The sequence below is a fragment of the Salmo salar genome, chromosome ssa02, assembly GCF_905237065.1.
Source record: "Salmo salar chromosome ssa02, Ssal_v3.1, whole genome shotgun sequence".
In the NCBI taxonomy this organism is placed as follows: Eukaryota; Metazoa; Chordata; class Actinopteri; order Salmoniformes; family Salmonidae; genus Salmo; species Salmo salar.
The window spans coordinates 85,419,789-85,433,443 of record NC_059443.1 but is presented as its reverse complement, the minus strand read 5'-3'; the positions used below and the strand labels follow the sequence as shown (position 1 = coordinate 85,433,443).

Below are 13,655 nucleotides of genomic sequence, written 5' to 3'. Positions count from 1 at the left end.
CTACTGGTCATATCTGACACTAGTTCCATTCTACTACTCTACTGGTCATGTCTGACACTAGTTCCATTCTACTACTCTACTGGTCATATCTGACACTAGTTTCATTCTACTTCTCTACTAGTAACGTCTGACACTAGTTCCACTCTACTGGTCATACCTGACACTAGTTCCATGCTACTACTCTACTGGTCATATCTGACACTAGTTCCACTCTACTGGTCATGTCTGACACTAGTTCCATTTTACTATTCTACTGGTCATGTCTGACACTAGTTCCATTCTACTACTCTACTGGTCATATCTGACACTAGTTCCATTCTGTTCCTCTACTGGTCATATCTGACACTAGTTCCATTCTACTACTCTACTGGTCATATCTGACACTAGTTCCATTCTACTACTCTACTGGTCATGTCTGACACTAGTTCCATTCTACTACTCTACTGGTCATGTCTGACACTGGTTCCATTCTACTACTCCACTGGTCATGTCTGACACTAGTTCCATTCTACTACTCTACTGGTCATGTCTGACACTAGTTCCAATCTGTTCCTCTACTGGTCATGTCTGACACTAGTTCCATTCTACTACTCTACTGGTCATGTCTGACACTAGTTCCATTCTACTACTCTACTGGTCATATCTGACACTAGTTTCATTCTACTTCTCTACTAGTAACGTCTGACACTAGTTCCACTCTACTGGTCATACCTGACACTAGTTCCATGCTACTACTCTACTGGTCATATCTGACACTAGTTCCACTCTACTGGTCATACCTGACACTAGTTCCATTCTACTACTCTACTGGTCATATCTGACACTAGTTCCATTCTACTACTCTACGGGTCATATCTGACACTAGTTCCATTCTGTTCCTCTACTGGTCATATCTGACACTAGTTCCATTCTACTACTCTACTGGTCATATCTGACACTAGTTCCATTCTACTACTCTACTGGTCATATCTGACACTAGTTCCATTCTACTACTCTACTGGTCATGTCTGACACTAGTTCCATTCTACTACTCTACTGGTCATGTCTGACACTAATTCCATTCTACTACTCTACTGGTCATGTCTGACACTAGTTCCATTCTACTACTCTACTGGTCATGTCTGACACTAGTTCCATTCTACTACTCTACTGGTCATATCTGACACTAGTTCCACTCTACTGGTCATGTCTGACACTAGTTCCATTCTACTACTCTACTGGTCATGTCTGACACTAGTTCCATTCTACTACTCTACTGGTCATATCTGACACTAGTTCCACTCTACTGGTCATGTCTGACACTAGTTCCATTCTACTACTCTACTGGTCATGTCTAACACTAGTTCCATTCTACTACTCTATTGGTCATATCTGACACTAGTTCCATTCTGTTCCTCTACTGGTCATATCTGACACTAGTTCCATTCTGTTCCTCTACTGGTCATGTCTGACACTAGTTCCATTCTACTACTCTGCTGGTCATGTCTGACACTAGTTCCATTCTGTTCCTCTACTGGTCATATCTGACACTAGTTCCATTCTACCACTCTACTGGTCATGTCTGACACTAGTTCCATTCTACTACTCTACTGGTCATGTCTGACACTAGTTCCATTCTACTACTCTACTGGTCATGTCTGACACTAGTTCCATTCTACTACTCTACTGGTCATATCTGACACTAGTTCCATTCTGTTCCTCTACTGGTCATATCTGACACTAGTTCCATTCTACTACTCTACTGGTCATATCTGACACTAGTTCCATTCTACTACTCTACTGGTCATGTCTGACACTAGTTCCATTCTATTACTCTACTGGTCATATCTGACACTAGTTCCATTCTACTACTCTACTGGTCATATCTGACACTAGTTCCATTCTACTACTCTACTGGTCATGTCTGACACTAGTTCCATTCTACCACTCTACTGGTCATGTCTGACACTAGTTCCATCTACTACTGTACTGGTCATGCCTGATACTAGTTCCATTCTACTACTCTACTGGTCATGTCTGACACTAGTTCCACTCTACTGGTCAAGACTGACACTAGTTCCATTCTACTGGTCATATCTGACTCTCGTTCCATTCTACTACTCTACTGGTCATGTCTGATACTAGTTCGACTCTACTGGTCATGTCTGACACTAGTTCCATTCTACTACTCTACCGGTCATGTCTGACGCTTGTTCCATTCTGTTCCTCTACTTGTCATGTCTGACGCTTGTTCCATTCTGTTCCTCTACTGGTCATGTCTGACACTAGTTCCATTCTACTGGTCATGTCTGACACTAGTGCCGTTCTCTTCCTCTACTGGTCATGTCTGACACTAGTTCCATTCTACTACTCTACTGGTCATGTCTGACACTAGTTCCATTCTACTACTCTACTGGTCATGTCTGACACTAGTTCCATTCTACTACTCCACTGGTCATGTCTGACACTAGTTCCATTCTACTACTCTACTGGTCATGTCTGACACTAGTTCCATTCTGTTCCTCTACTGGTCATGTCTGACACTAGTTCCATTCTACTACTCTACTGGTCATGTCTGACACTAGTTCCATTCTACTACTCTACTGGTCATATCTGACACTAGTTTCATTCTACTTCTCTACTAGTAACGTCTGACACTAGTTCCACTCTACTGGTCATACCTGACACTAGTTCCATGCTACTAATCTACTGGTCATATCTGACACTAGTTCCACTCTACTGGTCATACCTGACACTAGTTCCATTCTACTACTCTACTGGTCATATCTGACACTAGTTCCATTCTACTACTCTACTGGTCATATCTGACACTAGTTCCATTCTGTTCCTCTACTGGTCATATCTGACACTAGTTCCATTCTACTACTCTACTGGTCATATCTGACACTAGTTCCATTCTACTACTCTACTGGTCATATCTGACACTAGTTCCATTCTACTACTCTACTGGTCATGTCTGACACTAGTTCCATTCTACTACTCTACTGGTCATGTCTGACACTAATTCCATTCTCCTACTCTACTGGTCATGTCTGACACTAGTTCCAATTCTACTACTCTACTGGTCATGTCTGACACTAGTTCCATTCTACTACTCTACTGGTCATATCTGACACTAGTTCCACTCTACTGGTCATGTCTGACACTAGTTCCACTCTACTGGTCATGTCTGACACTAGTTCCATTCTACTACTCTACTGGTCATGTCTAACACTAGTTCCATTCTACTACTCTATTGGTCATATCTGACACTAGTTCCATTCTGTTCCTCTACTGGTCATATCTGACACTAGTTCCATTCTGTTCCTCTACTGGTCATGTCTGACACTAGTTCCATTCTACTACTCTACTGGTCATGTCTGACACTAGTTCCATTCTGTTCCTCTACTGGTCATATCTGACACTAGTTCCATTCTACCACTCTACTGGTCATGTCTGACACTAGTTCCATTCTACTACTCTACTGGTCATGTCTGACACTAGTTCCATTCTACTACTCTACTGGTCATGTCTGACACTAGTTCCATTCTACTACTCTACTGGTCATATCTGACACTAGTTCCATTCTGTTCCTCTACTGGTCATATCTGACACTAGTTCCATTCTACTACTCTACTGGTCATATCTGACACTAGTTCCATTCTACTACTCTACTGGTCATGTCTGACACTAGTTCCATTCTATTACTCTACTGGTCATATCTGACACTAGTTCCATTCTACTACTCTACTGGTCATATCTGACACTAGTTCCATTCTACTACTCTACTGGTCATGTCTGACACTAGTTCCATTCTACCACTCTACTGGTCATATCTGACACTAGTTCCATTCTACTACTCTACTGGTCATGTCTGACACTAGTTCCATCTACTACTGTACTGGTCATGCCTGATACTAGTTCCATTCTACTACTCTACTGGTCATGTCTGACACTAGTTCCACTCTACTGGTCATATCTGACTCTAGTTCCATTCTACTACTCTACTGGTCATGTCTGACACTAGTTCGACTCTACTGGTCATGTCTGACACTAGTTCCATTCTACTACTCTACCGGTCATGTCTGACGCTTGTTCCATTCTGTTCCTCTACTTGTCATGTCTGACACTAGTTCCATTCTACTACTCTACTGGTCATGTCTGACACTAGTTCGACTCTACTGGTCATGTCTGACACTAGTTCCATTCTACTACTCTACTGGTCATGTCTGACACTAGTTCGACTCTACTGGTCATGTCTGACGCTTGTTCCATTCTGTTCCTCTACTTGTCATGTCTGACGCTTGTTCCATTCTGTTCCTCTACTGGTCATGTCTGACACTAGTTCCATTCTACTGGTCATGTCTGACACTAGTTCCGTTCTCTTCCTCTACTGGTCATGTCTGACACTAGTTCCATTCTACTACTCTACTGGTCATGTCTGACACTAGTTCCACTCTACTGGTCAAGACTGACACTAGTTCCATTCTACTGGTCATATCTGACTCTAGTTCCATTCTACTACTCTACTGGTCATGTCTGACACTAGTTCCACTCTACTGGTCATGTCTGACACTAGTTCCATTCTACTACTCTACTGGTCATGTCTGACACTAGTTCCATTCTGTTCCTCTACTGGTCATGTCTGACACTAGTTCCATTCTACTACTCTACTGGTCATATCTGACACTAGTTTCATTCTACTTCTCTACTAGTAACGTCTGACACTAGTTCCACTCTACTGGTCATACCTGACACTAGTTCCATGCTACTACTCTACTGGTCATATCTGACACTAGTTCCACTCTACTGGTCATACCTGACACTAGTTCCATTCTACTACTCTACTGGTCATATCTGACACTAGTTCCATTCTACTACTCTACTGGTCATATCTGACACTAGTTCCATTCTGTTCCTCTACTGGTCATATCTGACACTAGTTCCATTCTACTACTCTACTGGTCATATCTGACACTAGTTCCATTCTACTACTCTACTGGTCATATCTGACACTAGTTCCATTCTACTACTCTACTGGTCATGTCTGACACTAGTTCCATTCTACTACTCTACTGGTCATGTCTGACACTAATTCCATTCTCCTACTCTACTGGTCATGTCTGACACTAGTTCCAATTCTACTACTCTACTGGTCATGTCTGACACTAGTTCCATTCTACTACTCTACTGGTCATATCTGACACTAGTTCCACTCTACTGGTCATGTCTGACACTAGTTCCACTCTACTGGTCATGTCTGACACTAGTTCCATTCTACTACTCTACTGGTCATGTCTAACACTAGTTCCATTCTACTACTCTATTGGTCATATCTGACACTAGTTCCATTCTGTTCCTCTACTGGTCATATCTGACACTAGTTCCATTCTGTTCCTCTACTGGTCATGTCTGACACTAGTTCCATTCTACTACTCTACTGGTCATGTCTGACACTAGTTCCATTCTGTTCCTCTACTGGTCATATCTGACACTAGTTCCATTCTACCACTCTACTGGTCATGTCTGACACTAGTTCCATTCTACTACTCTACTGGTCATGTCTGACACTAGTTCCATTCTACTACTCTACTGGTCATGTCTGACACTAGTTCCATTCTACTACTCTACTGGTCATATCTGACACTAGTTCCATTCTGTTCCTCTACTGGTCATATCTGACACTAGTTCCATTCTACTACTCTACTGGTCATATCTGACACTAGTTCCATTCTACTACTCTACTGGTCATGTCTGACACTAGTTCCATTCTATTACTCTACTGGTCATATCTGACACTAGTTCCATTCTACTACTCTACTGGTCATATCTGACACTAGTTCCATTCTACTACTCTACTGGTCATGTCTGACACTAGTTCCATTCTACCACTCTACTGGTCATATCTGACACTAGTTCCATTCTACTACTCTACTGGTCATGTCTGACACTAGTTCCATCTACTACTGTACTGGTCATGCCTGATACTAGTTCCATTCTACTACTCTACTGGTCATGTCTGACACTAGTTCCACTCTACTGGTCATATCTGACTCTAGTTCCATTCTACTACTCTACTGGTCATGTCTGACACTAGTTCGACTCTACTGGTCATGTCTGACACTAGTTCCATTCTACTACTCTACCGGTCATGTCTGACGCTTGTTCCATTCTGTTCCTCTACTTGTCATGTCTGACACTAGTTCCATTCTACTACTCTACTGGTCATGTCTGACACTAGTTCGACTCTACTGGTCATGTCTGACACTAGTTCCATTCTACTACTCTACTGGTCATGTCTGACACTAGTTCGACTCTACTGGTCATGTCTGACGCTTGTTCCATTCTGTTCCTCTACTTGTCATGTCTGACGCTTGTTCCATTCTGTTCCTCTACTGGTCATGTCTGACACTAGTTCCATTCTACTGGTCATGTCTGACACTAGTTCCGTTCTCTTCCTCTACTGGTCATGTCTGACACTAGTTCCATTCTACTACTCTACTGGTCATGTCTGACACTAGTTCCACTCTACTGGTCAAGACTGACACTAGTTCCATTCTACTGGTCATATCTGACTCTAGTTCCATTCTACTACTCTACTGGTCATGTCTGACACTAGTTCCACTCTACTGGTCATGTCTGACACTAGTTCCATTCTGCTAATCTACTGGTCATGTCTGACGCTTGTTCCATTCTGTTCCTCTACTTGTAATTCCCGACACTAGTTCATTCTGCCCCTCGTTCTTTGAGACTGTCTCATAGACATGCACTAAGGTAATTTCCCCAGATCCCACTGTCGCTATTTTCTGCGTAGCACCTGAAGGGCTCACTCTCTGTAACACCCAATCAGAGGCCATAGCCTTCTCATCCCTTCTGGCCCCACCAAACTTATAATTTTTTTAAGTGGAACTCAGGTACCCAGCCTTCGCATGTTCACTGGGTCAGTGATGTTATGGCCCATCTTAAACTTGAGAAGCTAAAATATTCTAGCCCTGGCTTCTCTTAAAAGTTATTTATGGTCAGGCGGCAATATCTCGTGTACTTTGAGAGTAACCTCTTCTGAGAACTTAATATGGCCTCTGCAACTCCCCCATCATATCCTTTTATTAATTTTATGAACCTCCAGATACTTACAGTCGTGGCCTAAAAATATTGGCATCCTTGCACTTCTTTTTCAAATAATGCCACAATTTCTTCCAGAAAACTGTTGAAATTAAAACATATTTTGGTATCCACATATGTATGTCTGTGTGTAGTTGGAAAAAAAACAGAAAAGAAACCCAGAATAATTTACTTAGCTAATTTCACTAAGAAATCCTAAAATGGCCCGGACAATATTATTGGCACCTTCTGGAAGCAGTTAGAAATAATGAGATTACAAGCAGGTGATTCTCATTTACTTTGGAATTGAACTCACCTGTGGTGAGTTGAATGTGACTGCAGCATAACAATCACACATTCAACTAGTTTGAATAGAGAAAAGGACTCATTCTCCTGTTTTGTGTCACTGTGTGTACCGCAATGAGCATGGACAAAAAGAAAGAAAACCAGAGAATTATCTGAGGTCAGACACAAGATTGTAGCCAAGCATGGACAATCTCATGGCTACAAGTCCATTTCCAGAGACCTTGATATTCCTGTTTCCACCGTACGTAATGTTATCAAGAAGTTTAAGGCCATGCCACTGTAGTCAACCTTACTGGACGTGGCCGCAAGAGAACACTTGATGGAAGATTGCAGCGAAGGATTGTTCGAATGGGTGAGAAAGCACCTCTGTCAACTGCCACAGAGATTCAAGCTGACCTTCAGACACAAGGTACGTCAGTTTCAACTCGCACCATCCGTCGCAAACTCAATGAAAGGGGATTATATGGAAGGAGACCCAGGAGGACCCCACTTCTGAGAGAGTGACATAAGAAAGCCCGACTGCAATTTGCCAAAACACACCTGAACATGCCAAAATCCTTCTGGGAGAATGTCCTGTGGACAGATGAGACCAAATTAGAGCGTTTTGGTAAAGCACACCATCTCTATGTTTACAGAAAACAAAATGAAGCTTTCAAAGAAAAGAACACCTTCCCTACAGTCAAACATGGAGGAGGTTCAGTGATGTTTTGGCGTTGATTTACTCCCTTTGGCACTGGGTGCCTTGAACGTGTGCATGGCATCATGAAATCAGGTAAATACCAAGGTATTATGGAGTGCAATGTCGGACCCAGTGTCAGATAGCTTGGTCTACATCGAAGGTCATGGGTCTTCCAGCAGGACAGTGACCCCCCCCCCAAACACACTTCAAAAAAAGCACCCAAGAATGGTTCAAGACAAAACATTGGACTGTTCTGAAGTAGCAATGAGGCCAGATCTGAATCCTATTGAAAACGAATGTAGCGAGAACAGCAGTTAGGAGAAGGCTCCCTTCTAATCTGGGAGAACTGGAGTAGTTTCCACAAGAGGAGTGGGCCAAACTGCCAGTACAGAGATGCAGGAAGCTCATCGATGGTTATAGGAAACGCTTCATTGCAGTTATATTGACCAAAGGATGTGTTACCAAATATTAAGTCTTGGGGTGTCATTTCTGTTTATTTTCTGATTTAAATGGATATATTAAACCATTACCCAATAGCATTACCCTCCTAAACATCTCCATATGAAGATATATAAACCATTACCCAATAGCATTACCCTCCTAAACATCTCTATATGAAGATATATAAACCATTACCCAATACCATTACCCTCCTAAACATCTCTATATGAAGATATATAAATCATTACCCAATACCATTACCCTCCTAAACATCTCTATATGAAGATATATAAACCATTACCCAATACCATTACCCTCCTAAACATCTCTATATGAAGATATATAAATCATTACCCAATACCATTACCCTCCTAAACATCTCTATATGAAGATATATAAACCATTACCCAATACCATTACCCTCCTAAACATCTCTATATGAAGATATATAAATCATTACCCAATACCATTACCCTCCTAAACATCTCAAAAAGCACAAGAAAGAGGATTTCAACACCCACCATCTCAGATTGTGCTGAAATTGTTTATGTAGTTAGAAACAGATAAGATTAGCATTCCTGAAACAACATTTTGTAAAAGAAAAATCTATCGATTTATTGGACCCAAATTGGCCATTTAATTTAGGGGTTCATATAATCCTTTTTAAATATAGTACCGAACATCCGATTTGGGCCATAATTCTTCCTAATACGCCAATCCCACCCTAACAACCAGTATATGGTATCAGTTCTCTATCTCTAACAAGTAGCATGGAGCTGTGGCTTGGAGTATTGTTTCATCGTCTTTTGTAATGTACACTTTAAATGTATCCTATACTGACTAGGCTATGTATCCAGTAGGCCTAATAAATGCATAACAACAGTCAAGTATAATAGGGTTTTTATTCACCTACATCAGGGTTTCCCAAACTCGGTCCTCGGGAACCCAAGCTTTGATTATTTGAATCAGCTGTGTAGTGTCAGGGGGGAAAAAACCTAAATGTGCACCTCTTGGGGTCCTGAGTTTGGGAAACATTGGCCTACAAGCATTACAGCCACTCTGTGATGACTTGGCACTACAAATCAAATCAAGTTGTATTTGTCACATGCACCGAATACAACAGGTATTTCACCTTACAGTGAAATACTTACTTATGAGCCCCTAACTGACAGTGCAGTTTCAAAAACTACGGATAAGAGATACAAATAACAAGTAATTAAAGAGGAGCAGTAAAAAATAACAATATTAACGGGAATGGGGGGGTGCAGGTACAGAGTCAATGTGCGAGGGCACCGGTTAGTTGAGGTAATATGTACATGTAGGTAGAGTTAATTAAAGTGACTATGCATAGATGACAACAGAGAGTGGCAGTGGTGGCAATGTGAATAGTCTGGGTAGCCATTTGACTAGATTTTCAGGATTCTTATGGCTTGGGGATAGAAGCTGTTTAGAAGCCTCTTGGACCTAGACTTGGCGCTCCGGTACCGCTTGCCGTGTGGTAGCAGAGAGAACAGTACGAAGAAAAAATAAAATAAAACGAATGTATGCATTCACTACTGTAAGTCACTCTGGAAAAGTGCGTCTGCTAAATGACTAAAATGTAAATGTAAGAACAGTCTATGACTAGGGTGGCTGGAGTCAATGACAGTTTTTAGGGCCTTCCTCTGACACTGCCTGGTATAGAGATCCTGGATGGCAGGAAGCTTGGCCCCAGTGATGTACTGGGCCGTTCGCACTACCCTCTGTAGTGCCTTGCGGTCAGAGGCCGAGCAGTTGCCATACCAGGCAGTGATGCAACCAGTCAGGATGCTCTCGATGGTGCAGCAGTAGAACCTTTTGAGGATATGAGGACCCATGCCAAATCTTTTCAGTCTCCTGAGGTGGAATAGGTTTTGTTGTGCCCTCTTCACGACTGTCATAGAGGCTTGGACCATGTTAGTTTGTTGGTGATGTGGACACCAAGGACCTTGAAGCTCTCAACCTGCTCCACTGCAGCCCCGTCGATGAGAATGGGGGCGTGCTCGGTCCTCTTTTTTTAGTAGTCCACAATCATCTCCTATGTCTTGATCATGTTGAGGGAGAGGTTGCTGTCCTGGCACCACAGCCACTGTGATTTATTTGTATCCCTTATTTTACCAGGTATGTTTACTGAGAACGCATTCTTATTTACAGCAACGACCTAGGGAATAGTTACAGGGGAGAGGAGATGAATGAGCCAATTGGATGTTGGGGATGATTAGGTGGCCATGATGGTATGGCCAGTTTGTGAGTTTAGCCAGGACACCGGGGTTAACACCCCTACTCTTAAGATAAGTGCAATGGGATCTTTAGTGACCACAGAGAGTCAGGACATCCCATCTGAAAGACTGTCCCCAATCACTGCCCTGGGGCATTGGGATATTTTTTTAGACCAGAGGAAAGACTGCCTTCTACTGGCCCTCTAACACCACTTCCAGCAGCATTTGGTCTCCCATCCAGGGACTGACCAGGACCAACCCTGCTTAGCTTCAGAGGCAAGTCAGCAGTGGGATGCAGCAGGGTATGCTGCTGGTTAACATGCTCTTTTATTGAGAGATCTAGTCCAGATTAAACCTCATAGGAAGACAGTTGTATCATGTGGGGGTTTCATTCAGGTCTCTGTTAAACTAAATAATCTGTTTGTCTTTGGCAGGAGAGAGACCAAACTCTCACAATGACAGCGGGAAGAGTCCTTCAGGGAAACCAGACCCAGTGACACCCAAACCAACGAGACGACATCAGTGCTCCCACTGTGGAAAGAGTTTTCCTTGGTTAAGGGCCCTGAAGCAGCATAAGAAAAAACACTCTGGAGAGAAGCCTTATCGCTGTTCTCAATGTGGAATGACTTTTACCTGGGCAGGAAGCCTATGGGGGCATAAGAGAATACACTCCGGAGAGAAGCCTTACCACTGCTCCCACTGTGGAAAGAGTTTTAGGAAGTTAGGTGACCTGAAGGCGCATGAGAGGACACACACAGGAGAAAAGCCCTACCGATGCTCCCAGTGTGGAAATAGTTTTAGCAAGCTAGGGAACCTAAAACAGCATAAAAGGACACACACAGGAGAAAAGCCCTACCAATGCTCCCAGTGTGGAAAGAGTTTTAGCCATTCAGGGAGCCTTAAAGACCATGAGAGGAGACACAGACAAGAAAAACCCTACCAATGCTCCCTGTGTGGAAAGAGTTTTATCAAGTTAGGGTCCCTGAATCGGCATGAGAGGACACACACAGGAGGGGATAAGACGTACCACTGCTCCCTGTGTGAAAAGAGTTTTAACCGGTTAAGACATCTGAATAAGCATGAAAGAATACATACACAAGAGGAGAAGACATACCACTGCTCACTGTGTGGAAAGACATTTTCCCAGTCAGAGGACCTGAAATCACATGAGAGAATAGAGAGGCTGTGTTCTGACTTATGCTTTTGACTGAGAATTAGTGTTTTTGTTTAATGCCACATTAAATCATATTGTTTATGATTATACCTGTCTATATAATACATAACTACTATAACACACACAGGAGAGAAGACCTTCCACTGTTCTCATTGCTTTTGAATGAGAATTTGTGTTTTTTGTTTTTGAACCCACTGATGTGTTTGGATTTCTAAACTTTAAATATTGTTAATTATCAGTTATACTAGAGACATAAGAGGTGCCATAGTCTGGTTTCTACAACAGAAGTTAATGGTTATGTGTAGGAGGAATGTATATGGTGGATTCAGTTAAGCTTGGAATGTATTGAGTGAAGGGAGGACGATCACATGTTGGCAGGCGCTGATAAGGGTGGAGAGATGTGGATTACTCTGGAAGCGAGTCGAGGTCAGGTCACATGAAGGGAGAAGGAACAGTTTATCACCAGCATCACTTAACTTCCTGCCTAGCAACAAAGATGTCATGTCTAGAGAGAAGGACGAGACTCCACCCAAATTGGGGTTTATATATATTACCACTGGTGGAAATATGTCTTTGTCTGTTCAGCTGTTCGATCCTTTGGGTGAATAAACTTGGTTGGAGCTTTTATAGTGTCCGTCAATTTCTTACTCTGATATTTAGAACCTAACACCACAAATCATATTGTTTTATGAATTCTTACAACAACAAAAAAATAGGCCTGTTTTAGATTTTTCATCTGGAGACCTGATCATGTGTAAAATCATATTAAATATTTTAAAATGTATTTCGTTTTGATTATGAACTTTAATGCAATCCGATGTTGTTCATTATATTATTTGGATATTGCTAAATGTAAATAAATTATTATAGAAATCTAACCTTGAAATTTGATATGATTTGGCTTTTGCTAAATGAATTTGACTGGATATATGATTTGGATATTGTGTGTGTGTATATATATATTAAAATAACATCAAATTGATCAGAAATACAGTGTAGTCATTGTTAATGTTGTAAATGACTATTGTAGCTGGAAACGGGTGATTTTTAATGGAATATCTATATAGGCGTACAGAGGCCTGTTCTCAGCAACCATCACTCCTGTGTTCCAATGGCACGTTGTTAGCTTATCCAAGTTTATAATTTTAAAGGGCTAATTGATCATTAGAAAACCATTTAGCAATTATGTTAGCTCAGCTGAAAACGGTTGTTCTGATTAAAGAAGCAATAAACCTGGCCTTCTATAGACTAGTTGAGTTTCTGGAGCATCAGCATTTGTGGGTTCTATTACAGGCTCAAAATGGCCAGAAACAAAGACCTTTCTTCTGAAACTCGTCAGTCTATTCTTGTTCTGAGAAATTAAGGCTATTCCATGGGAGAACTTGCCAAGAAACTGAAGATCTCGTACAACACTGTGTACTACTCCCTTCACAGAACAGCTCAAACTGGCTCTAACCAGAATAGAAAGAGGAGCGGGAGGCCCCGGTGCACAACTGAGCAAGAGGACAAGTACATTAGAGGGTCTAGTTTGAGAAACAGACACCTCAAAAGTCCTCAACTGGCAGCTTCATTAAATAGTACCCGCAAAACACCAGTCTCAACGTCAACAGTGAAGAGGCGACTCCGGGATGCTGGCCTTCTAGGCAGAGTCCCTCTGTCCAGTATCTGTGACCTTTTGCATATCTTAATCTTTTCTTTTTATTGGCCAGTCTGAGATATGGCTTTTTCTTTGCAACTC

General features: G+C 41.9%; 1 protein-coding gene across 1 annotated transcript in view; it reads left to right on the top strand.

Annotated features, from left to right (window-relative positions):
* Positions 1–12,544, top strand: part of LOC123732396 (zinc finger protein 239-like) — a 59,863-nt gene extending 47,319 nt beyond the window's left edge. Inside the window, exon 2 of the mRNA XM_045711548.1 lies at positions 11,178–12,544. Coding sequence (XP_045567504.1) covers positions 11,178–11,950 — 773 coding nt within the window. The 3' untranslated portion in view covers positions 11,951–12,544. The remainder of the gene's footprint in view (positions 1–11,177) is intronic.
* The last annotated feature ends 1,111 nt before the right edge of the window (positions 12,545–13,655 follow it).